Here is a 27,621-nt window from a genome sequence, read left to right as displayed (position 1 = left end):
ATCCCTGCTAAGAAAACTCCATGGACAAAGACAACAAGCTAGTTAGACTGGATTATAATCCATAAATAATTATTTATGTTTCATGCATGTTCTACACCATGGGTAGGTAAACTAAGGCCCGGGGGCCTGATCCGGCCCAATCACCTTCTAAATCCGGCCTGCAGACGGTCCGGGAATCAGTGTGTTTTTACATGAGTAGAATGTGTGCTTTTATTTAAAATGCATCTCTGGGTTATTTGTGGGGCATAGGAATTCGTTTATTTATTTATTTATATTTTCGTTCATCTCCCCCCCCCCCAAAAAAAAATATAGTCCAGCCCCCCACAGGGTCTGAAGGACAGTGGACCGGCCCCCTGCTGAAAAAGTTTGCTGACCCCTGTTCTACACATTCCAAGTGCAACTGTTTCCTACCTGCTCAGGTCAGAGACCTGCACAATCTTCTGTCATCCAATACTCAGTGCTCGATCTCCAAGTCATAATCTGCTTTTTCTCTCTCCAAGGGATAAAATGGCAGCCAATGATTTCAGCTTCTCCCCAACCCTCATCCCTCGCCGCTGCCCATTGCCTGCCTTAATAGCCTGTCCCCTCTCAACCCCTACTAGCACCCCCTCTCCATAATTCCAGCACAATGGCCATATAGCAATGTGTCTGCTGAGATTCACAATCCACTGTAGCACCTTGCAATTTTAGACGTGGCGGCTTTTCCCATCGGGTTTTTTTTTTTAAAGAAAAAAGTAATGAAATGCCACCCACCCCATGAAAATTGCAGGCAATTTTGGGTGACAATTGATCATCCAATGTGTTCCCAAGAGCCGTTTCCCGTAATGTTCCTGTTTCTTTTCAGCACTCAAAACATCTTGAAAGGATATAATCACTCGCATCAAAGAGAGCTGTCATGATGTAGGTGGAATTTATAGTTCGAGAGCTTCTCGGAGGAGGAGGAGGACGGAGGAGAAAGTTGTTGGGTTGAAGCCAAGGCTGCGTTCATTCTCCAGTGGCATTGAAAGAAGAAGAAGAAAAAAACCTACCCAACCTGAATTCTGTACTCGCAGCAAATGCCATCATTGTAAGCAAAATTTCTTCTTCATTTTCCTTGTAAGCTGACGAAAGACCATACGTCTCCCTTGCAAATTGGGATTTGCATAGGATAACTTGATTGGCGACTGTCTGTCTTGGGAGACAATGGAGGAGTGCTCCTTCGGGGATGAAGTCAAATTGTTGGAAGGGTACAGAGCCTGCAATGGCTGCAGAGACCGATACGGGAGAGACATGTTTTGTTGCAGCTGGGGCAGGTGAAGGCATCCAGTTGTGCTGCTACAGGCGCACAATGGCGTTTCTTCTCTCTGTGCTCCTCCCAGTGGGCATTCCTCCTCTTCTATGGATGCACAAGCTGTCTGTCTCCAAGCACTGTGGTCACCTGCAAGGGATTCCCACCCATCAGGGTTGATGTTGCCATCTTTCATGTCATGTTGGCAGACATCTTTGTAGGGCAGAGTTGGTCTGCCAGCCGGCATGGTGTCTGAAGCCAGCTCCCTGTAGAGCACATCCTTGGGGATCCTGCCACCTTCTATTCTGTGGACCTGACCACAAATGCCTCCAATAACATCTCTGCTTTGGGATATCTATGTTCTACATTAGCTCTCTCAGCCTGGTACCTTCCAGATGCAGACATGCTTTGAAGGCTACGATACGATACAATATGATACGATAATCTTTATTGTCATTGTTCCATACAGAACAACGAAATTGAAAAAATCTACATCAGACATTCAAAAACCAACAAACCTACTATCCCAGCTATCCCAGCCTGGTTAGCCCCCTAAAAACTCTGATACCCCATAATTAAATACAATATACTCCCATAGAGACTACCTTACATTGTGTTTAAAACCTAAATCGCATTTGGATAGAAACTGTTTCTCAGTTAGTCCTAGTCTTTATAACCCTGTATCTTCTTCCAGAAGGCAGAAGCTGAAAGAGATCATTTCTGGGGTGGGCACTATCCTGCACTATCTCTGCAGCTTTTATGACACCTGGAAGCGCAGATTTGATCCAAGGTGGGAAGAATGCATCCAATTATTCTCTCCGCAGTCTTTACAACCCTGGACAGCATTGTTTTTCCCCGGACCGTGCAGCTCCCAAACCACACACACAGACCATAAGTTAATACACTCTCCACTGTACAATGGTAAAATGCCATCAGCAGGTCCTTTGAGAGATTATTTTTCCAGAGGATTCTCAGAAAATATAACCTCTGCTGTGCTCTCTTCATGTGCTGTTTTCTCCCCAGGTTAGGTCATCTCTCAACTCCATTCCCAGAAATTGAAACACCAAGACCTGGTGTGAGGTCTCAGCCTCTAAACCTTGGCAAAAACAGTGGTACCTCGGTTATCGAACATACTCCATTCCAGAAGACAGTTCGACTTCCGAAACGTTGGACAACCGAGGCGCAATGGGCAGTGGGCAAGTTCCATTGAGAAAAATGGAGAAATGTGCCTCAGAAACTGTTTGACTTCCAAGGCGCGTTCGAAAATGGAAGCATTCGCGTCTGGGTTTTCGACATTTGGGTTCTGAATCGTTTGACTTCTGAGACGCTCGAAAACCGAGGTTCCACTGTACTGTGTTTCAGAATCAGAAAGCCTTTAATGTAAGGGTCTGAACCGAGAGCTGAATGAATTGAGAGGTAGCCCAAAATAGATTCATGGGGTGTATAGACGCAATGCCATCCCACTGCTTTCAGAATTTATTCACATCTTCTCCTTTCCCAGATGTTTTTATAAAACAACCTGCAGACTTTACAGCAAGTAGATATGACTAGATTTGATGCATACTGTGATATGGACAGATCTGCTGTGACCATCGCCTGTGATGAATGCATTTTTTATAGTCAGATTGGCAAAGGATATAGACAAGATTAATTAAGAAATAATTACCTTTAACCAGGAGAAGATGAGACGATAAATGGGTCATAAAATCTGACAAAACATAGTGGAGACTAGTGTTTGTGTAAATCAGAGGCATGAATATTTATTGCTTTGTTGAGAGATCTTGAATGAGTCCCATCCCGCTCAACACACACAAAACACAAGTTGAGGACCAGCAATCTTTTTTAAAAATCAAATCATTAGCATGAGAGGTAACAGCTCCTAATCAGGGGCTCCCAATCGCTACCAAATTAGGTTTCCAAACAACAAGGAAATAACTGTCAAAGTTTGCCTAAATCTAAGACTGACAAATGGCTCATCTTGAAAAATTTGCTCAAGCATGCACTAACAAAATGAAACAGAGTCATGAGTTATGTCTGTTTCTCCCTGGGTGTCCTCTGCTTAGGGAAGGGGAAGAATTTGATTCAGTTTGTATTTAAAGGTGAATCTACCCAACATGCACTTCCTGGAACAATATGTAGGATAGATCGATAGATCGGTAGATACTGTAGATAGATAGATGCACTGTATTACCCTTACAGATATATGCATTTCTATGCATACTAGTTCATCAGTTTGTTTCTGTTGTTTAGTTGTTTAGTCGTGTCCGACTCTTCGTGACCCCATGGACCAGAGCACCCAAGCACTCCTGTCTTCCACTGCCTCCCGCAGTTTGGTCAGACTCATGCTGGTAGCTTCGAGAACACTGTCCAACCATCTCATCCTCTGTCGTCCCCTTCTCCTTGTGCCCTCCATCTTGCCCAACATCAGGGTCTTTTCCAAGGAGTCTTCTCTTCTCATGAGGTGGCCAAAGTATTGGAGCCTCAGCTTCTGGATCTGCCCTTCCAGTGAGCACTCAGGGCTGATTTCCTTCAGAATGGATAGGTTTTATCTTCTTGCAGTTCATCAGTTTAGTTGGATTAATTAAACTGGTTTTAATTGGATTTTGAATAAACTTGCAAGTAATTGTTACTGCTTTGAATGCTATTCCCTTAGTGCCTTGTGTACACCACTATTCTGAATACTGCTTTTTATAGAGTAGGGGGCACTGGAAATGAGTTTATGGAACCAAGGTGTTAGGCCCCCCAAAATGTTGGGGAAGCACTGTTTTATGGAAGAGTTCTAATCCAGCCCAATGAGGCAAGGATATATGAATGCATTATTAGTATATACATTTTCCTCCACTATCACAAGTATCTTACAGACAATGCAGTTTCAAGAACATATTAAAATATTGCCTCCGGCTCAGGAATCCCTCTTTTTATCTGTTTAGCACTGCTATCTTGCCATCAGCGGATCAAATCATTTAACAACATTTGGCAAGACTTCTTTATACATTTTTTAAATCTTTGGCTTCCCTCCCCGCCCCCGTTTATTCCCAACAAAAGCCTGCGAGGCAGCAGAAAAAAGTAAAGCGTAAAATACATTTGACTTGGTTGGCAGCACCAGGCCACGTGCGTCAGAAGAAATTAACCTCCGAGAAAGCAGGATGTCCAGGAAACATAATGTACCCTTTTGATAGGCTCTTTTGAAGCCACCATTTCCTGGAACAGCAGCAAAGGCACAGGTTGCCCGAGACTGGGAAAGGCCAGTGGATTTATGGGCCGACAGTTATTCTTAAGAGCATTTTTCTTTCTCATGGACATCTAAAAATAAAGAAATCCTGCTCATCTGTCATCCAGAGGAGTCATTAGTATAACATGCAATTCGGGCTCAGTTCCAGCTCTGAGCTGCCCTTGCTCAGTGGCGTAGCGTGGGGGGTGCAGGGGGGGCCGGCCGCACCGGGCGCAACATCTGGGGGTTAGGGTTAGGGGGTGCAAATCCATGGGTTAGGGGGCGCAAATCCACGGGTTAGGGGGTGCAAATTACTTGCCTTGCCCCGGGTGCTGACAACCCACGCTACGCCACTGCCCTTGCTGCCCTCCTGGCGCTCAATTGGTTCCCCAGTTTTCTTGGTGACAGTTGGGCAGGCAGGCAGGGTGTCTATTTCCCCAGGATGGTGATGGCATGGGCCAGTAGCGTGCAGGGAAGTGCACCCCGATGTGTTAGTGGGGAACTTCAGGCACTGGGTTGCTTACCCAGGTTGGAAACCGGTTACTTGTGGGTTATGGTTCTGAATGTGCACCCCCTCCGAATGGGAACACTGAATAGCTTTGGGGGAGTGTGGGAGGAGTGGTGCGAGGACTTTTCCTTATCCACCTCGAACCGGTGTTTGGTTCTAACCATGGTTTACTGTGAAATGCAAACCGGGTCACCATCGAATACAGAGCAGGAATCAGTGGTGGTCAGTGGGGCAGTGTGGGTGGGGTAGAGTTGCTCACCTGGTTTTCCAATGCTACGTCCAACAGCACTCACCTCAGCTGCAATTCCCAGAAACTGGTATTTAGAGGCATTTAGAGGTAAGAGGTTGCTTACCCAGGTTGGAAACTGGTTCCTTGTGGGTTATGGTTCTGAATGTGCACCCCCTCCAAATGGGAACACTGAATAGCTTTGGGGGAGTGTGGGAGGAGTGGTGCGAGGACTTTTCCTTATCCACCTCGAACCGGTGTTTGGTTCTAACCATGGTTTACTGTGAAATGCAAACTGGGTCACCATCGTATACAGAGCAGGAATCAGTGGTGGTCAGTGGGGCAGTGTGGGTGGGGTAGAGTTGCTCACCTGGTTTTCCAATGCTACGTCCAACAGCACTCATCTCAGCTGCAATTCCCAGAAACTGATATTCAGAGGCATGCACCTCCAGCACTGCAGATCACACTCAGTCATCATGGCCACTAGCCACTGAACACCTTCTCCTCCATGGGCCTTCCAATGGAGCCATCCAAGATGGCGACCATTGCTGCATCCTGTGGTCGTGGATGCCACTGTGTGAAGTGACTTCTTCCACTGTGTCAGGGATTCTCTGGTTGTGATTCCTGCATTGCCGGGCAATGGAATAGATGACCATTGGCTCCTTCCCAACTCTACAATGCTATTAGCACATCTTTTTCATCTATCCTAAATTTTTCAACATTCAGCTTCCTTGTAGGTGAATGGTGTCGAGTGCGGTGTGAGAAGGAGAAAAACCTCTCTCAGTCGACATCATCCCTTCCTTACTTGCCATTTTTCATACTAAATGTGCCATATGTTATAGCCTTTCCTCATATGGAAGTTGTTCCAGGCCCTTTATCATTTTGGTTGCCCTTTTCTGAAACTTTCACAATTCCACAATATCCTTTTTTTCAGATGGCCAGTTAGCCAGAACTGTGCACCATATTCCCAGTGTGGTTGCATTTTAATATTAGCTGCTTTTATTTTAAATCCTTTTCTTAATTATCATGGAATTTGCCTTTTTAACAGTTTCTGCATACTAAGTTCTCCTCTCTGGTTAGTTACCACTGGTTCAGACCCCATTAGTGTATACGGGAAGCCAGAATATTTTGCCCTAATGTGCAACTGGCGCACATTGAATTGCATTTGTCATATTAATGCCGATTCACTCAGTTTGGAGAGATCTTTTAGGAGTTCCACACAATCTTCTTTTGTTCATGCCACCCAGAAGAATTTGGTGCCACTAGCAAGCTTGAAGTCCCTGCTACTAAACTCACTTACATTTTTTTAAAAAAAATGATCCTTGAGGGATCCCATTGCATACTTCCTTCGCTGTGAGAGTTGTGCATTTTATAATGAAATGATTTTAGAATGTTGTATCATTTTAATGTTGTTAGCCGCTCTGAGCCCAGCTTCGGCTGGGGAGGGTGGGATATAAATAAAATTATTATTATTATTATTATTATTATTATTATTATTATTATTATTATTCCTCTGCTTCCTGTTCTTTAACTAGATACTGAACCACAACTTATCCCCTGACTGCTAACCTTACTTGGCAGTCTTTGGCCACAGAGTTTATCAAAAGCTTTATGGAAGTCTAAATAGACATTATCTGCCAGATCACCTCTAGCCTAACAAGGTACCGTATTTTTTGTCCCATAGGACGCTCCGTCCCATAGGACGCACCTAGTTTTTTTGGGGGGAAATAAAGGAAAACTTTTTTCCTTTATTTCCCCCCCAAAACCAGGTCGGGGAAACTGAACCAGGTCGAGGAACAGCGGGGCTGCCTAGGCTGCGGATGTCTTCCTGAAGCCTGGAGAGCGAGAGGGGTCGGTGCGCACCGACCCCTCTCGCTCTCCAAGCTTCAGTGAAAGCCTGCATTCGCCCCATAGGACACACCCAGATTTCCCCTTCATTTTTGGAGGGGAAAAAGTGCGTCCTATAGGGCGAAAAATACGGTAGTTAAGACAGTACTAACGCTTGCATAAGCCATGCTGGGTCTTTTTCAGCAAGACTTGTTCCTCTATAGGAGTGAAATTTCTATCTTTAATAATGCATTATGCAAGTTTTCCTGGAACAGATGCTAAGTTAAGTAGCCAGAATTTACCAGATCCCCTCTGAATCCCTGCAGGAGTGGAAAAAGCAAATTATGTGCATTTGTTCTTCTTACAAAGGTAAAGGTAAAGGGACCCTTGACCATTAGGTCCAGTCGTGACCGACTCTGGGGTTGCGGCACTCATCTCGCTTTATTGGCCAAGGGAGCCGGCGTACAGCTTCCGGGTCATGTGGCCAGCATGACTAAGCCGCTTCTGGAGAACCAGAGCAGCGCACGGAAACGCCGTTTACCTTCCCGCCAGAGCAGTACCTATTTATCTACTTGCACTTTAACGTGCTTTCGAACTGCTAGGTGGGCAGGAGCTGGGACCGAGCAACGGGAGCTCACCCCGTCGTGGGGATTGGAACTGCTGACCTTCTGATCGGCAAGTCCTAGGCTCTGTGGTTTAACCCACAGCTTACAAAGTTATTAAAAGGATTGAGTAGCAGGTTATGGAACAACCCATCAATAAGAGAGACCCTAGGGAGCTACTGCCAGCCAGAGTAGACAATACTGGACTAGGTGGTACTGCAGCATGACAATGTTATGGGTCCATGTTTAATGAGTTAAATATGCAGGAAACTTGCTTCCTGCAACGTTCTAGTGCAAGGACATTTCAGCAACAGAATAAATGCTGCCTATTTTCGTGCGATCGGTTTTCCTGGATAAGATTCAAGAAACCTTTCAAGGAATGGTTGATTTGACATCTGTCAAGGACAGATGTTGAAGAAGAGGCTGTCCTAGTTAGGGTAGTCATAGACTGCTTTCATATTCCTGGAATCTATGAAATCGTTAAGTCAAGTAAGAGAGCTTCACCCCCTCCCCAAGCAAATGTAGAAAATGCAATTTTCTCAAGGCAATAGGACTTTGAGAGGGGGGAACTTATGGGTGACTTGACAGAAAAGATGGCACTCAAGAAGACCTGGTAGGAGAGGTTCTACAGAAGTAGCACATGTTGAATTTTTAGGGACACAAAAAATTCCCTTCTAACTCTCCTTGGGGGGGGTGGAATCTGTTGGTTTTGGTTTCTCTGCTCCTCCACATTTCTAGACTGGTTTGAATTTCTTGTTTTTTCAAAAAGGATTCCCCGGTGCAAATTTATCTGAATATACTAAGTTCTGTATTTATGCAATCTTACCTAATATACTTGTTTCCGCAAAGAAAATTTCCCAAATATAACCATTTTTTCTACATTATTTTCAATAATATATGCATTTTTAATGCCCAATTTACCCTAGTGTATGCATTTGTGTACCTATAACCTGGTTGGAGAGCAGGTGCAAATTCTGAATGATGGCTGTTTCAGTTTGACCATTGTTTTGGGAAGTGGAGATTAGGTAGGCTTACTTATAATTATAACATATTTGAGCTCTTTACTTAGAAAGCATGGAATTTGTTGCTTAGTGTTTTGGGAAAGAAAAGAGGAAATGGAGGATATTTTTAAAATTAAAAATATGTGTATGACTACCTTGTTTAGGCTACACTGTTGAGTGATGCAAAATTTCTTCTCTGGTTGCTTAACAATAATAATAAGGAGGAGAATAATCATAATAATCCAACTTTATTGTTGATATTAATATCTAAATAATGATAACTTGTATTATTAACAATATTATATTAATAATATAAGAGTAATTGATAATATTATCAGTTATTATTATATTATTAAAGGTAAAGGTAAAGGGACCCCTGACCATTAGGTCCAGTCGTGGCTGACTCTGGGGTTGCGGTGCTCATCTCGCTTTATTGGCCGAGGGAGCCGGCGTACAGCTTCCAGGTCATGTGGCCTGCATGACTAAGCCGCTTCTGGCGAACCAGAGCAGCACACGGAAACGCCGCTTACCTTCCCACCGGAGTGGTACCTATTTATCTACTTGCACTTTGACGTGCTTTCGAACTGCTAGGTTGGCAGGAGCTGGGACCGAGCAACGGGAGCTCACCCCGTCGTGGTGATTCGAACTGCCAACCTTCTGATCGGCAAGCCCTAGCCTCTGTAGTTTAATTATATTATTGACCAGTGCTTTTTGTGACAGTACTCACTGGTATGAACAGGGCAGACCCAATATATTTTGCCGCCTGAGGCAAACCACAAAGTGGCGCTTCCCCTGCCAGAAGGGGAACAAGATGGGAGTTCCTATACCAGGAACAAGATGGGAGTGAATATCTACATGTGATGCAGTCCTTGGAGGCTGAGTATGCTGCCCCTGTGGATCCTGCCACCTGAGGCAATTGCCTCACCTTGCCTCATGCATGGGCTGGCCCTGAGTATAGAGTACCATGATTTCTCTCCCCCTCCATGGCCTTGGCACATTTATCATGGCATTTCAATCAGCAATATATGAGTTCTGGCACCTATTAGACGTCCAAACCAATCTCTCCTCTGAATGAAGGCCAAAGGTATTTGGGGAGCAGCAGAATGACTGATCACTCCTTCTCATTTGGGCTGGGGGTGGTTTAATGAGTCTAAATAAAAGGCTATGCATCAGCGTGGAAAGCCAAGTAACAAAGAGTTAAAACAACCACAACAGATATTTGTAGCCTGACGTTTGTCATCGTGACCTACCCTCTCTCCTCCTGTTGTCCTTGCATATCCCTGAGTTAGTGGCATAAACAGCCACAGGGCACAGAAATCCTGGAATCGGGTCAGTGCAAATGACAAATCCAAACTAATTTAAATAGAGGTGGTAGTGGAATAATTTTCTGGATAACTCCTGGATCCATTGCTTTGATCTGCTGTGGTAGTGATGGACACGGGTAGGGAGATATTGGATTTTGTTTGCATTTAAAAGAGAAGGGACCTACTTTGCACTTCTCAAACCAAAATACAGCTATCCTTTGAAACTTGCACTTCTCTGAATTTTGCTATGTAGTTCTCAAGGCAAGCAATGTTTACAAAAATACATAGATTGGGGGAAAGGTGCACAAATGATGAGTGAAAATAACCTGCTTGCAAAATCGTGTATATCAGTCAAAACTGCATACAAAAATGTGTTTACTAGAGAAAATTCACACTAAAGTTGACAGATTTTTGTATCTCAAACAAATAATGTGCGTTGCTGCAAGCATGTGGAGAACTGAATTTAAGACTGGGAAAATGAGCAGCAAGAGAACCAATATTGACAGAAATCCATCCCTAGGTGAACACGATCTGTAGAGATGTGGAAGGAAAAGGCATTGACTGCAGCATTTGGGCCCATTTTAGGGGTAGTACCATAGCTCACCTCCTTTAACAAGCAGGCACATGTCTTCTCCATCAGTATTAAGAACATAAGAACATGCTCCTCTGAATGAGGCCCAAGGCTTATTTTATTTTCACAGTGGTTAAACAGACGTCTGTAGGAAGTGCATGAACAGGACTCAAGCTTCATTGAAACCATGACTCCAAGCAATTTGAACCACTGCCTAAGTGTGGACCCAGTGAGGAGGAGGAGAAGAAGAAGAGTTTGGATTTGATATCCCGCCGTATCACTACCCGAAGGAGTCTCAAAGAGGCTAATATTCTCCTTTCGCTTCCACTCCTACAACAAACACTCTGTGAGGTGAGTGGGGCTGAGAGACTTCAGAGAAGTGTGACTAGCCCAAGGTTACCCAGCAGCTGCATGTGGAGGAGTGGGGACGTGAACACGGTTCACCAGATTACAAGTCCACCGCTCTTAACCACTACACCGAGCACAGTCTAACCTCTGTGCAAGCTGTGCGCAAGCAAAACAAGTTTGGTGCAGCCTGAATCCTGCTGCTGAATTGGAATGGTGGGAATCTTTGACCTCTGAGGACGGAGACAGCTCATCAGTTGCTACTTGCATAAAAGGTAAAGGTAAAGGACCCCTGGACGGTTAAATCCAGTCAAAGGAGACTATGGGGTTGCAGCACTCATCACGCTTTCAGGCTGAGGAAGCCAGAATTTGTCCACAGACAGCTTTCCATGTCATGTGGCCAGCAGGACTAAACCGCTTCTGGCGCAACGGGACACCGTGACGGAAACCAGAGCGCATGGAAATGCCATTTACCTTCCCACCAGAGTGGTACCTATTTTTCTACTTGCACTGGCGTGCTTTTGAACTGCTAGGTTGGCAGGAGCTGGGACAGAGCAACGGGAGCTCACCCCATCGCGGGGATTCGAACCGCCAACCTTCTGATCGGCAAGCCCAAGAGGCTCAGTAGTTTAGACCACAGCGCCACCTGCATCCTTAACTTGCTACTTGCAGTAATCAAAGAATGAATGAACATGCATGTGTGAACTGAGTTGGGAAGTGCAGGACTCAGCAATGGGAACAAGGGTACTTGCATTCCTTCAGAATAATGATTTACCACTTTCCCAGACTCAAGATTTGCCACTGCTCTTAGAGAAAGAGGCCTACACTACCTCTCTCTCTCTCTCTCTCTCTCTCTCTCTCTCTCTCTCTCTCAATCTAACTTTTTTTTTTAAGGAAAAAAACCCTGAAACCCAGATTTATCCATGACCACAAAAGAGGGCTGGTGAGTTCCTCCATTTGTATCCTCAGAGCTATTAAACTCCCCTGTGATGGGAACCAGATGGAAAATAAGACAAAAGAATTCACAACTCATGGTAGACTGATTTGAATTCCTTTAATTTCACACAATGAATAACATATGAATAGGATTAACTTTCCCCCCTTTTTCTGGTTTTTTTTTTTTAATACTTAAGTGCTCTATACTGTGCTAACCTGATCTGGTAGCGAAAAGACTGGAGCGTCCTTTTAGAAAAAAATGTTTAAAAACCAACATCTAAAATCATGAAAGAGCATGACAATTTAGCATGCCAGATGTACCTAACCCTCAAATAACAGCAAGTCTGTATCCATTTTTTTTAAATGTACAAAAATGCTTCATGAATAAAAACCGTTACAAAAAGAACATTTCAAACAAATGTACAAGTTTTTTTTGTCTTGCCTCTATATTCAATAAAATACAAATACATTTTTTTTGTTCTAAAATATGTTTACATACAATCAAAGTAGAACATGCAAATTACACGTTAAAAAAGGCTTTTAAAAACCACTTATGAGTATAAACTAAAAAGTAGCCAGCACGACTTATAGAACAATCTTGTGCCCCATTTGTTTTTGTAGGATTTTGTTTTTTAATTTTGAAATACAGTATATACATATTTAACACTTTGTGTGCATTTAGTATTACTATTTAAGAAACAGCATTTAAAAAAAATAAACAAACCGTACGACGTGAGCTTGTACTGTTTACAACTCCCTCCCCATTGACAAAACTGGCATCACCTCTCCTTTCCTTCAATCTCCCCCATCCATTTGAAAGAGGAAAACAAGCTTCTAAACGATTTCTTGTTTTATTACTATGTAGGCAGGCTTCTTATGAAGAGATCTTCTGTAGATATCATTGCTGAAATGTGCTTGTTGGATTAACAACCCAGTCCTAAAGACTTGCTGCCTTAAAAGCTAAAACTGCTTGAATGGAGAAAAGCCAACAGAGGCAACAAGTTTTCAAATAACGATGATGTTGTCTTAATATTAAGGATTTCATTGGAGCCCTGCTGGATCAGACCAAAGGCCCACAGAGTCCAGGATCCTGGCTAACCAAATACCAGCAGATACTTATATACAGGATCGAGGTGTAACTCAGTAATGGCGGCACCTCGCTTTTTTAGGGATGGGATTTGTCTCGGTTGAAAATATCACTCAATCTACATGTCCAAAACAGACCTCATTCTGGAGGGCATTCCCACTGGAAAACTGAAAAGAGAGCATGTGCTTACTAGAATGCAGACCTGTATAAAAAATACATGAGATTCTAACTTCCCCCCAAACTCATTTGAGAGGGGGGAAAAATTAGGGCGGGTGGGGAACAGATTGTGGTGCATCTTTTATCATGATATTCCTCATGGACCAAGACAGAAGCATCATCAATGAACCATACTGTTCCTAAAGCAAGATTATACTTTTCATCTGCCGTCACATTATTGACAGTGAAACTCCAGCGTTGCAATATTTCAATATGTCTACCCAACCACCTTTTTTGCTGAGATCGATTTCTATGGGCAAACTTTCCCTTCAAATAGATCTTAAGTGAGGTCTTTGAAACTGCAGTACAGAATTGGTTGCCCTGATGCACTAAAGGAACACCATGGCCCTGATCCCATGAGCGGGATCTGCACACACATGGAGATTTCCATGTGCACCTCCTGGTGCATATTCCCAATGCATATCTGTGCTCTACTGAACTGGTTGGCATGTGCGTTTAGACACAGAGCTGTATCAAGAACAGAGACCTGCCTCTTGTCCCCCATCACATTTGGGAAAAACAGCAACACTTGGGTCTGACAGATGTGTTTTGGGAATTTAAAACATCTCCTCAACTAAGGAAATGGAAGGGATGGGGTGAATTTTTGTTTTTATATAAAAAAAGCACATTGTTCAAAGATTGTGTAGGGTTGTGCAGCCTTGAGCCCTAAAAATCAAATCCTGGGCAACCTACATGTAGTACATTCCTTTATATTACTATTTCTGCCAGTGGCTTTTTAATTGTATGGACAGGCTACGTGGCACGCAAAACACTAATCTGTGTGGCCATCTAACAGCATCAGCTTGCTCTGGTATGAATGACGCCTTTGAGCCCTGAAGATTACAGCACTTTCTAATGGCATCTAGAGGGAACAGGGTTGGGTTGAGACTGTGGTGCAGTGTGTGCTAGATATTTGTCAAACTAGATTATGTGGGCCTCAGCATCTCCTCACTTCATTTTTGTGTTTCTTTTTGCAAATTCTCGCGGGAAAGCAATACCCTCAAGAGCTATCCCATGCAGGCTGCTGTGAAAGTTTGGGATACCGGCTAAAAGTCTATGGCTTCAATGTGGCTCATTCATTGCATGGGAAACGGTAAATCTTTTGTTTTCAGAACATTTAAATGGGGGTGGGGAGGCGAGAGAGGAGGAACATAAATGCAGCCCAGTTGTTAAATGCTGGCACTAGCTTGAAATGCAATGTAAAGATGGTTTGCCAATGAGACTTGGTCCTATGATGGACAGACATTTGTAGTCCAATTCTACACATGTTCAATTGAGAACGAGTCCCATTGGGTTCAACAGGGTTTAGTCCCAGCAAGGATGCCCAGAATTGCAGCTTGAGGCTGCAATCCTAGACAAAGTTTCCTGAAAGCAAGTTCCACTCAACTCAATGTGACTTCTCAATAGACACATACAGGATTGCACCATTAGTGGTCCTTTGTGCCTACATGCCTGCTTTAGCACTTCTGGGATGGGGAAGACCTGTAGTGCTTGGTCCAACGTAGATAACCTTCCTAGTCAAAGAGTGGGGCACAGTTACAGGAGGGCATCAAATATTTTGCAAGGGCAAAGGCGTGTCTCTCGCCCTCTGTACACCTGGCATGAAACAGTGGCTGGTCGTGTGTCCCCGTTTCTGTAGTTTTCTATCTGCACATGTACTGGTTATCAAAATTGATCTATGAAGTTATCATAGCATTTTTATTGCAGGCATATACCAAATTCACCCAAAACATGTGACGACGTTGTCATGACACCTACTCACAGGCATATGTTTGCATGTGTGTGTGTGTGTGTGTGTGTGTCAAGGGTACCTCAGCTAGAAAAGCAATGCAGGGACTGATTTGGCCTGAAAGGATCTGTGGTGGTTAGCAGATACACAACATCTCAAGTGCCCCTCACTAGTAAATAGCTCAGGTGTCTCCACTCCAATATTAGGGTTAATGCCTTGTAACATGTGTGTATCCAAAGGGAAGGCTCAAAGCTCTGTGCCAGGCCATCTGCTCTGCACGCAGAAGGCATCGCCGGGTAGAACGGGGAGAGACTCTCTGCCTGAAATCTAGGAGAGCCTTTGCTAGTCAGCAGAAACAGTGCTGAGCTACATGGACCAACAGTCTGACTTGTTAAGAAGTGGCTTCCTACAGTATATTCCTGATCAAACTCGAAGGGGGTTCAACGGGCTGGTGACAGTTATGCACAATTTGTAACCCAGCAAGTCAAACCGTAGCTTTTGGCCATTGTTACCATGGTGGCAATGGACCATAAAGAAGGCTGATCGCCAAAGAATTGATGCTTTTGAATTATGGTGCTGGATGAGACTCTTGAGATTCCCATGGACTGCAAGAAGATCAAATCTATCCATTCTGAAGGAAATCAGCCCTGAGTGCTCCCTGGAAGGACAGATCCTGAAGCTGAGGCTCTAATACTTTGGCCACCTCATGAGAAGAGAAGACTCCCTGGAAAAGACCCTGATGTTGGGAAAAATGGAGGGCACAAGGAGAAGGGGACGACAGAGGATGAGATGGTTGGATGGTGTTCTTGAAGCTACCAGCATGAGTTTGACCAAACTGCGGGAGGCAGTGGAAGACAAGAGTGCCTGGCGTGCTCTGGTCCATGGGGTCACAAAGAGTCGGACACGACTAAACAACTAAACAACAACACCATGGTGGCCTGTCTGGCAAGAGCTTGATAAAGCAACTGCTGCTGCTTTCTTCAGCACTGTGTGGTAAGTACATGGCTGTTGGGCCGCATTCGGATTGGTGAGTCAGAACTTGTGCGGGCTTGCCGTAAAACAAGACACACATGAATGGAGTGAGGGGCGCCATAACTGTCTGCCAAGATCTGGACATGAAAGGATGCCTTCTCCACATTTGGAGAACCAGATCCGCCCTTGTCTCCCTGTTCTCACACTACACAAAGCACACACTCGCTTCGGGGTGCATGGCAGTGTAGGGAATTGCAATCGGCAAAGCACTATTCTCCGTGAGGAAGGAAGGAAAGGAAGAAAGAAAATACCTGTGGGATTTGGCAAAATGCCCACCATCACCCAGGCATTCTTGCACGGTCTTTGCCTAAGAGTTTTATACATCATGGCAGAATGGCAACTAGGTGGAGAAGGGATGGTGAAGCCAGTCCAAATGACGGAGAAGCTGCCATGACAATGAGTGTGCACCAAGAATTCTGGCCAATATAAGTTTCAATAGTGGGAGTGGTCCCTACTCACAAATCAATAGTCAATTGTAACATAAACAAATCCATTCAAAAGTATGTCTTCTGACAAAGATTACAAACAAAGATTGAAACTAAGATCTTCACGTCAAATCTGACTATGGACTAACATGAACTTAACTCTACTCATAAACTCTTATCTCTAATACTGTAGCGAATTATTGTGTTATACATATCCTTTTGAATTTGAGTTTGTAATCTGTTTGAGTTTGCAATCTCTATTTGAGTTTGTAATCCTTGTCAGAATACATACTTTTGAATGGATTACCGTATTTTTCGCTCTATAAAATGCACCAGACCACAAGACGCACCCAGATTTTGGAGGAGGAAAACAAGAAAAAAAATATTCTGAATCTCAGAAGCCAGAACAGCAAGAGGGATCGCTGCACAGTGAAAGCAGCGATCCCGCTTGCTGTTCTGGCTTCTGGGATAGCTGCGCAGCCTGCATTCATTCCATAAGACGCACACACATTTCCCCTTACTTTTTAGGAGGGAAAAAGTGAGTCTTATAGAGCAAAAAATACGGTAGTTTTTGTTACAATTGACTATTGATTTGTGAGTAGGGACCACTCCCACTATTGAAAGTTATATTGGCCAGAGTTCTTGGCGTGCTTTTTTCTTGGTATATTTAATAACAAGAACTCCAACTTATTTAACGTTAAAGACAATGAGTGTGGACAGCTAGAAGCAGATGGGTACAAGGCCAGATCGGAAGTGGCGGGAGGAGAAACAGCCGTAAATTACTGGAGCAACGTGGGGACAGACCCTTCTAAGGTGGCTTTGATACTTGAAAATGTTAAGTTTGAAAAGGGTCTTACAAATGGGAGGAAGCCTATTGGTGCAACCTGGCGGGCCTGACTCCTGAACACCCCACAATCATTCTTATTGAATATGTGTGGCGTGTTGCTCAATGGCTTAATCCTGTATGTTTCTGGTACCCCAATACTATTCAAAATGAGCACAGAGGAGGGTCCCATGCAGGTGAAGCGCCTCGTTCTTTTCGATGTTTGTGGCAGGCTCCATCACATGTACATGTGTACATTTTTTCACAGTTAAGGGGAGATCCAGATTTTGTAGAGGCTGATGCACCCAATGGAGGGCTTCATGGAAAGCTGTCTTGATGGCAATTTGCAAATAAGTCGTGGGAAAGATTCAAATAGGTTTTAGGGCCGGGGAAAAGGGGTAAGGATTTTGTTCGTTTTTAATGTAAGTGTTTCTGCTGATTATAATTTTCTCTCCTAGATATCAGTTACCAGACTCAAAAATTGGCCTGGGTATCATTGAATCAAATTCTCCATGTTTCTCCAGTATGAACTTTTGAGAGCAGAAGTTGCACCTCGACTAAGGTCTGTCTACCGCACGAGAAAGTAATGGAGGAGAGGAAAGGAATTTGTCAGGTACTGGTTTTAAATATTTCAACAGCTTTCGTTTCTTTTTTATCTTTTAAAAAGAAAGTACTATTACTGCAATGAAATAGCATTTTCAACATTTCTGTTTAGTCCGAACAGCTTTGCTTAAAGCAAAAAAATAACAAATAAGAGTTACTTGATTTGGTATGGAAACTTGCTTGAGATATAGATATGTATATCTAAGCTTAAAAAGTGGATAAAATTACACTTTGAATTTTAACCGGACAAATGAAACCGATGATTTAAAGAGACAATTTGTCACACACAGTTTGTGTCCATGCAAACTGATTTTCCTTCTTTCTTTTTTCTTTTTATAATTACATTATGTACAAAAGAAAAAAAAAATACTTTTCAGTTTATTAAGGCAACCACAACGGGGGTTGAGGGAAGTGTTCAAAGTGGCATTAACTCAACAGCAGTGGTGACACCCTTTGAACAATAAGATTATTATAATTTTAGATAAGAACACTTATTCCTTTTTATTATTTTAATTTTAGTTACATATTTCTTTCTCTGGCTTCATTCTATGTGAATTATTATTATTTTAAAAATGACTTTTGTTGTTTTCATTATGGAAAAACAAGTCAAGGCATCATGCTACACTGCTCTGATGAGTTCTTGCAAAAAAGTTTGCTCCAAGTTCCCCTTGGGCAGCAAATTTTTCACAGGCTCGTATCCATCTTAGAGCCCTTGCCTCTTTAGAGTAACATTGCCCCTTCATTCCTTCTGTTCTTTGCTAACATATCTCAAGCCTTGCTCTACTGTCAAACTAAAGTAGCTTATTGGTGTCCCCTTGCTTCCATCACCAGTGAAAACCACCAAAGAGGTCAAGTGCAAAGACCATGTTAGTGACAAATTGGCTTTTTTCCTCCCCTTTATGAGATGCGCTCTGCTATTTGGTTACAATTTTGGATGGTGACTGGAGATTCATCTTGTTCCGCAGGGTAGGGGCTCCACTTCTCTCGCCTACATGACTTGCCACTTGCAGATTATTTTGTGTGGGGAGGGAGAAGGGAAACGATAAGATTTAAGAGTTAGCGATTCAGTTGCCTGGAGCCTGGCAAGAGTTTCCAGAAAGAAAGGAAGAAAACCACACCCCAAAACCTCTATAAAACAAAATACAAATACTCTCAAAGCAGTTTAAAACCAAGAGCACAGTTGAGGAATTTACACTTTTTTTTTGTTGAAAAGTGAAAATAATTTCCACTCAGAGGGCTGCCAGCTTTGTTCCTTGACGGAGGGATGCCCTTGTGTCTTAAAAGTAGGCATGAAGAAATCTGATGGGTGCAATCTCCCCACGCCCCTTCGCGCAGCAGCAGTGACTGCAAAGGCTGCTGCTGCTGGTGGTGAATTTCTCCCTGCGATGCATCTGCAAAAAGGGGACAGCAGCTCCTACTAAGAGCTTGCTAGCAGCAGGGATACTGCCAGTCCCGCCATGTGATTTTAAGCGGGATGCTTCCCTCTTTCCCTTCCAAGACACAAGAACGAAGCTGGTTTTTGTTAACAGAAACTCTGCAAAAACCGGTGGACTCGCTAGGTTTGAACATCTCCCCCAGCACCCCATCCCCCACTATGAACCTAAGGGCTACTGCCAAAGTTTTGTCATTATTGTAATTATATTATTATTATTATTGGTCATTCCTATCTGATTTTTTTTAACGGCTGCTGCGCTACTGAAATACAGAGCAAGTCTGATGCTGCATAAGATGCCAAACAGACCTGCCCATCTCAGCGCCCTGGTCCTTTGGTCCCAGGGCGCTAAACCACCCAGCACTGTCTTTTGATTGGCCACGTCCATTACTAGGGGAGGGCTTCACTTTCACACCCTCTCGTTTTCCGGTGCCTTTTCACCTTCACTTCGTCCTCTGCCTCCGCGTGCTGCTGCGCTTTGCTTTTCCTTTTCCCGACTTTTGGCGTCCGGGAAGGAGGAGGCGGTGGCGGCGGCAGAGGGGGCGGCTGAGACGTCTCCCGGGCCATGTGTATTACAGCCTCAATGGTGGCTGCGATGGTATCATGGCTGTTGGCTGTTTGTTCCAGTATCAAAGGGTTCAGCGCGAACCTCTGGCCTCGTTTGCAAGGCAGGTCGACGCATTTCTCCAAAACTGGCATTTGGTTTCTGAAGTCTTCGTCGAAGGAGAGGGGCTGCTTGCGTGGCCGCCCTCGCCTCTTCTTGACAAAGTTGTTGCCCGTCTTTGATTGTCTCTGCAGCCGCTTGGCTTTCAGGATTTTGTTGACGTGATCCAGGTTCTTCTTGGTGGAGAGGATCTTGTTGTAGTTGCACATCTTGCGCACCTCGCATTGGATCGCTTCGATCTCACAGCGCTTGAACCGTTTCTTGAGCGGCGAGCTGGCTGCAGGGGAGAGAAAATGATGGTGATTAAGATTGGAATCAATCGGAATTGCTCCGCGGGGTTTGTGCAAAATAAGGGTTGCGGCATGATTAATGCCGGCTGGCGTAAAGATTCGGCGGGGCTGCAGATTATGAAAAATGGCCCAAAGATGGGAAGCCGCATACAGAACAGAATAACAGAAAATATTTCAGAATTATTTATTATAAAGACTGTCACGGAAGAACAGCAATTTATATAATGTGCCTGTAAGCTTGCCATTAATATTACCTTAGTAAACTGCCTGAATTAATGAATTAAAATTAGTAACATTCCAGCAAGGAAACACAGTTTTCATTTCCAAATGTACCATTGGGCCCAATGTTCTTTCAAGGTATGAATTGTTGTGGCACTAATGGCTTCTTGCTTCCTTCCCTTCTTGGAAGAAAAAAAGTTTTCAATATAGTCATATCTATGACTAGTTACAGATGCTTCAGGTTGCGTTTTTTTTTTTTTGGGTTACGGATGCGCCGAAACCCAGAAGAACCGGAATGGGTTACTTTCGGGTTTCGGCAGTCGTGCATGCACTGAAGTTCTAAATCGCGCTTTGCGCATGTGCAGAAGTGCCGAATCACAACCGCGCATGCGCAGATGCGCTGCTGCGTTTTGCAAATGTGCCTCCTGCATGGATCACATTCGCAACCCGAGTATCCACTGTAGTTGCAATTTTGGAGTTTCCCTTCTTTCCACCCTCTGGAGAAAGATAGATAGATGATAGATAGATAGATAGATAGATAGATAGATAGATAGATAGATAGATAACATTTATTGTATGTGGCCCAGATTCAGTGCTCTCTGCCTGCGAGTACAAGGGCTGAAGTCCTTAGCATATCTAATACTATCATCCAATGACAAGGTCAGTATATCTCAACTATAATAGTATTGCTCTGTTCTGGGGGGCAGGGTAGAACTTCAACCAATGGATTCAAATTACAGGAAAGGAAGATTTCACGTAAACATTAGGAAGAACTTTCTGATGGCAAGAGCTGTTTAAGAGTGGAACACACTACCTCATAAGGTGCTGGAGGTTTTTAAACAGTGGTTAGATGGCCATAGATTCTTTAGCTGTGATTCACACATTGCAGGGTATTGGACTAGATCGGAGTTTCCAAAACTTGGACTACAACTCCCATTATCCCTAGCTAGCAGGAGCAGTGGTCAGGGATGATGGGAATTGTAGTCCAAAAGTAGCTGGAGACCCAAGTTTGGGAAACCCTGGACTAGATTAACTTTAGGGTCCCTTCCGACTCTACAGTTCTCTGATTCTGTGAAAAACAATTCTCTCTATATTAGATTCCCTCTAAATCAGCCGTTCTCAACCTGTTGGTCCCCAGATGTCGTTGGACTACAACTCCCATCATCCCTAGCTAGCAAGGCCAGAGCTCAGGGATAATGGGAGTTGTAGTCCAACAACATCTGGGGACCCACAGGTTGAGAACCGCTGCTCTAAATTAACTTCAGTTTAGAAGTTCCCACAACCTTCAGAAGTCTTCAGAAGGCAGACAGATTTTCTATGAAGGCTCATTTCCAGAATGACTATTATATTAATGGGTTGCAACCATGCTGACCATGTTAAAAATGCAGCTGCTGTTGGAGTCTTCACAATAGAAAACTATGAACTATGTAGTGGAAGAAATATAAACACCCCCCCCCACTTCTGTCATTTGGAAGGTTTCATTTTAAAACAACAACAAGCAACCCCAACACTGTTGTATTGAGTTTTTAAAAACATAATTGGATAATGTGCTACCATGTTATTTGGCCTCGGCAAAGGCCTTGTGCAAACAAGCCCAACGTCTTGTCACAATACAAGAAGCAGGAGCAAATCCTAAAAGAAAAACAACCAGACATTTACTCTCATATAAATATATAAGAACGTGGGCGTTTAGTCTTTCAAAGACTGGTTTTCATATCTACACACCTATATTCTAAACTAAATAAACATTCAAAGATTCATTCTCAGGGCATCTCAGGTTCTTACATTCAAGAAGCTATTCCATCTCAGTTCCTTTACCTTATCACCGTTCATTCTTAATTTACCCGAAGAGGTGGGGCCAAATTAGACATCACATCATTCACTGAATTAAGCTATTGCATAGGGACAGCCTAACTACTGTACTGTTGTCTATGCTCTGGTAACCTCCAGGTTAGATTAAACAATGCGTTATAAGCAGGGATGCCTCTGAGGGTGGTTCGGATACGTCAGCTGGTGAAGAATTCAGCGGCCAGTTCATGGCTGGATTTAGGTTTGATGAGGCCCTAAGCTACTGAAGGTCATAGGGCCCTTTATATGTCCAGCTGTCCTTTGTCAACAACAAATTGCTGCTGGTTTTTTTGTGTTGAATATATGCTATATGGTAATTTATGGACCTAATAGGTATCTAAAGCCATTTGCACATGACAAAAAATGTATTTTATCAGAATAATTGTTGAACTGAAATACAATTAACAAGAAGTATATTAATGGTGAAATACAATTAAGAAGAAGCATATTAACAGTGGAATAATTATTAAGCTCTAACTGTATGTAGGTTTTATTTTATTTGTTTTTTATCTTTTATTTTGGAAATGTACATCCAGTTTTTTTCCTTTAATTTTTTTGGGGGCCCCCAAGAGAGTGGGGCCCTAAGCTATAGCTTGTTTAGCTTATACGTAAATCCGGCACTGGGCCAAGTTGCTCACCTAGGCAAGATGTTTTGAGCATATTACAATGATCCTGGCCCGACTGCGCTGGCTACCAGTTAGTTTCCATGCCCAAATCAAAGTGCTGGTTTTGACCTATAAAGCCTTGAATGGGTCAAGATTGCAATACCTCAAGGACCACTTTTCCCCATATAAACCGACCTAGACTCTGCATTCATCATCTGGGGCCTTCTCTATGTGCCTCCTCCATGTGAGGTCCAGAGGGTGGCTACACAAGAACGGGGTCTTCTCTGCAGTGGCTCCCCATCTGTGGAATGCTCTCACCTGGTGCTTTCACTAGGCACCAGGGGAAAATGTTCCTCTTCAGCCAGGACTTTGACATCTTATACCCCTCTTAAATGTATTTGTGGGAGTCGGGTGGAAGAGAGCTTTGTTGCTTTGTGTTGTTTGTTCTTGTTTTTATCACATATTTTGTGTTTTTATATTGTATTTTAATGTTGTGAACTGCCCTTAGATCTATAGATGAAGGGCATACATACAAACAAACAAATAAAATAAAATAATAAAATGACAATGACAATAATTCAGTCCTTCTTTCGGGGGGGGGCACTGTTAGAATTCCTGCTCCATGATTGCAGTCATGGGATTGTTGTCTTTTACATGACGGTGTATGTTTTGACTCCACAGAGGGGGAAGTGAGGGAGACAGGATGTTTGTGTTACTGTGTTCCATGAAGTGGGACTATTGTCTTTTGTTCTTTCTCTTTGCCGTCTGATGCTAGAGAGAGAGGGAGCCATGTTGCAGTGCTCCGTGTGTGTTTATATGTAAATAAAGTAGATTAGCCAAAATGCTGAGTTGCTGAGGTCTGTTATGCAAGCTGCGCAAACACTGCGGATCCCTAAGTGTGCTGGTGTCGGTTGGCATCGGTCGCTGTGATGTTCGGGCAGAAGAAAGCTTATGAAGCTCCCGAACGATTGACCAGGAGGGAGAGAACATGCCAGTTGGGCATGTGTCTCTACCAGGGTCCTACTCAAGTGTAGGCTGAGCTCCTGACAGACACAGGGGTAAGCGTACCCCTAAACATTTTGTGAGTCTTTGTACTTTTTCCATTTACTGTGTTTATTTTTCCCACTTTGAACTATAAAATGGTGATTTTCTTGAGTCAAAATGAGAGTACCCCTAGACATTTTTTAAAAGAAAAAAAGCACTGACAATAATGCATACAGTGGTACCTCGGGTTAAGTACTTAATTCGTTCCAGAGGCCCGTTCTTAACCTGAAAGTGTTCTTAACCTGAAGCACCACTTTAGCTAATGGGGCCTCCTGCTGCCGCTGCGCTGCCAGAGCCCAATTTCTGTTCTTATCCTGAAGCAAAGTTGTTAGCCTGAAGCACTATTTCTGGCTTAGTGGAGTGTGTAACCTGAAGCATATGTAACCTGAAGCATATGTAACCCGAGGTACCACTGTACTTTGTCGTTTAATGAAACACAATCTCACTTTGTCCTAAGGACAAGGTAACGTGCGCTATGGGAAGGTATAGGTTCAGCAGAGCTGTGCAAGTCCTGAAGTGGTTGTGCAGATGCGTGAATCTTTGTCTGATGCACTGCAGGCTGCAGCAATGTATGTGTGTGTGTGTGTGTGTGTGTGTGTGAAATGCGTCTGCATGAAAGGTTGCAGAAGAAGACTCTCTGTTCAATAGGTGGCCTCAAGCCATCCATTTGGTTTGAATCACAAGAGTATTTTTATTTCCTCCCAAAGCATTCTCAATCAGTTACAGGATATCCTCAACACCATCTCCTATCTCATTAACGCAGCTGCAGTTTTCAATGAATGATCAACATCTGGGTGACAGACAGACCGACCAACCGTCTAATTGGACGCCAGCTACACTGCAAAGTGCACCCATTATCTGAATCTGAATGAAACTTTTGAGCAAGCTTTCCGCTTCTTGGATCTGTGGAAGATTCACTGGCCATGTATTAGCTCTCCAGACTGCAATTCTATACACACATACCTGGGAGCAGCATCACAAGAGTTGGAACGGACTCTCAGGACCATCTAGTCCAACCCCTTGCAATGCAAGAATCTCAGCTATAGCATCCATGACAGATGACCACCCAACCTCTGCTTAAAAACCTCCAAGGAAGGAGAGCCCACAATCTTCAGAGGGAGTCTGTTCCACTGTCGAACAGCTCTTACTGCCAGAAAGTTATTCCTGATGTGGAGTCAGAATCTCCTTTCTTGTAACTTGAAGCCATTGGTTGAATCCTGGCAAGACAGAAGTACTGTTTTTGAGGCAGCTGTTTACCAGCTCCATCTGGTATACAAGCTGAGACCCTATCTGCCCACAGTCTGTCTCGCCAGAGTGGTGCATGCTCTGGTTATCTCCCTCTTGGACTGCTGCAATGCGCTCTACATGGGGCCACCTTTGAAGGTGACCCGGAAACTGCAATTAATTCAGAATGCGGCAGCTGGACTGGTGACTGGGAGCGGCCGCCGAGACCACATAACACTGGTCTTGAAAGATCTACATTGGCCCCCAGTACGTTTCCGAGCACAATTCAAAGTGTTGGTGCTGACCTTTGAAGCCCTAAACTGCCTCGGTCCTGTATACCTGAAGGAGCATCTCCACCCCCATCGTTCTGCCTGGACACTGAGGTCCAGCGCCAAGGGCCTTCTGGCAGTTCCCTCACTGCGAGAAGCCAAGTTACAGGAAACCAGGCAGAGGGCCTTCTCGGTAGTGGCACCCACCCTGTGGAACACCCTCCCACCAGATGTCAAAGAGAACAACAACTACCAGACTTTTAGAAGACATCTGAAAGCAGCGCTGTTTAGGGAAGCTTTTAATCTTTAATAGACTGTTGATATTCTGTCGGAAGCTGCCCAGAGTGGCTGGGGAAACCCAGCCAGATTGGGGGGGTATAAATTATTATTATTATTATTATTATTATTATTATTATTATTATTATTGAGAATATGACTAGTCGTGACGGCTGTGCTCTAATTCCAGTGTGCCTCTGAAGGCAACTTTCTGGGAATCCCAATTGGGGAGAGAGAGTCATGTCCTGTTTGCATCTTGTTGACATGGAGTCCTCCAGATGTTTACAAATGCTATAAATGTAATAAAACAGGAATAAATGAAACACCCGAGCTCATTTGAACATAATTACCTGCTTCTGAGGTGGCTGCCGTTGACGACGGTAAAAGAGATAATACTGGGGTTGAGGATATCACAACACTATCAAGAGATGCTGGTTTTCGACGGGTCATCACAGAAGACGCAGAACCCTCGTTTTTATTATGAAGCGAAGTCTGGTCTGCTTTTAGATGCGAACCGGCAATTCCTGGAGAGCAAAAACATAAGCAACGCTAATCAATTATTATGCAGGAGAAGAAGAAAAACACAACCTTGGTCTTATGAGAAATATACAATAAATGCCCCGTTGTGTTTCGCAGGAAATCCTGCACCCCAGTATTCCCTGCTTGTAAATGTGCTTCTAATAACACAGTTTTGAGGATTATGATTTATTATTATTATTATTATTGGGTTTCAGTCATTTTGCTTCAGGACATAACATAAACATTGATTCCTGGCCAACACATTATTGCCTTGCAAGTCTATTTTTAAAACAATATGAGGAAAGATGATAATCACGTCGCTATTTAGGGTTGTTTCTCCATGTGCATCTGTACATGCTGGTATCTACCACACGATCACAAGGACGAGAACGGACAGGAATATCATTATGGTCCAACCAGTTACCCTACAGCACAACCCTCCAGACTTTGCTAGCCCAATACATGCTTTCTCGCTACATCAGGGCCACGCAGGTGATGGATTTGTTGAGTACAACACACTCAAATCTTCATCAGCTATCTTATTTGTATCTCACCTTGAGATTGCCCTATTCTATCCTTAGGACAATCCTGCGAAACAAGGCATATTGAGAGAATATGACTGGCTCAGAGTCACCCAGTGTACTTTGTGGCTGAACAGGGATTTGAACGGAGCCTTCACTGACACACACCTTGATTGAACTACAACACCCTGAAACTTTCACATCCCTGGACTTGGGGCAACGAAAAGTAGAATGATGAAGGGTGAAAGCTTTAAGAATTCAAAAGCAGGTTCCATGTTGGTGGTTGGAGTTCAATGTGGATCCTGAATATGAAAAGCTTTTTTATTATTACCACTAGAAGAAGAAATTTGAAGGGTGGATTGTTGTGGGGTTTTTTGCATTTAGTAAGAAGCTACCTAATTCACACTTCCTGAACCAAAACACAAACTGAAGCATAGCCTTCCTTCAAGATTCACACTTCTCTGAATTTTACGGCAAGGTTCTCCACCCAAGCATTGTGCACAAAAATGTATTGCATTAGCAAAAGTTACATACAAAAATGCATTGTACTAGGCGAAATGGGTTGCAAAAATGTGTAGATCAGCTGAAGCTGTGTACAAAAATACGTTTATGAGGGGGAAATTGGTACTCAAACCATGATGGGTTTTCATGAGGAATTCTAAAAAAGGAGTTTTTTGTTTGTTTTGCATATTGCTGCAGATATGCGGGAAACTGAGATAAACCAAAATTGACAGATTAATCCATCCCTAATATCCCGCACTGCTACCTGTGTTGGAAGGAAAACCTGGGATTTCTTTATTGCAAATGTACAGATTCTAACAAGGTGAAGCATGGTTTTGCACTGCGAAAGCCTGAGGTGATTTGAGATGAGCAGCTCCCCTGCACATATTTCAGATAACAAAGCAGAATGCACAAACCACATGACATGGTGTCAGACACAGTAGAAATGTGCAGCAAATTAGCAGTCATGACAATATTTCAAAGATGGAAACAATTT

General features: G+C 43.5%; 1 protein-coding gene across 5 annotated transcripts in view; it reads right to left on the bottom strand.

Moving 5' to 3' along the window:
• Positions 1-11,897: 11,897 nt before the first annotated feature.
• The window catches only part of SETBP1 (SET binding protein 1), a 270,233-nt gene continuing 254,509 nt past the window's right edge, over positions 11,898-27,621 (bottom strand). For 2 of the 5 annotated variants that reach the window (XR_014539526.1, XR_014539527.1), the window contains 3 exons: positions 25,935-26,108; positions 19,150-20,086; positions 11,898-19,093 (listed from right to left, as the gene is read on the bottom strand). Coding sequence is in view for 2 of the 5 variants with exons in the window: in XM_083575494.1 (XP_083431620.1) it covers positions 19,536-20,086; positions 25,935-26,108 (725 nt within the window). In the remaining 3 variants the exon portion in view is untranslated. Of the gene's footprint in view, positions 20,087-25,934; positions 26,109-27,621 lie in introns of all 5 variants that reach the window. The other 3 variants (XM_083575494.1, XM_083575495.1, XR_014539525.1) reach the window with 2 other exon arrangements.

The sequence above is a fragment of the Podarcis filfolensis genome (assembly GCF_964270895.1).
Source record: "Podarcis filfolensis genome assembly, chromosome: 11".
Taxonomy (NCBI): Eukaryota; Metazoa; Chordata; class Lepidosauria; order Squamata; family Lacertidae; genus Podarcis; species Podarcis filfolensis.
Note: the sequence above shows the minus strand (reverse complement) of the source record. Positions and strands in the feature narration are given on the sequence as shown.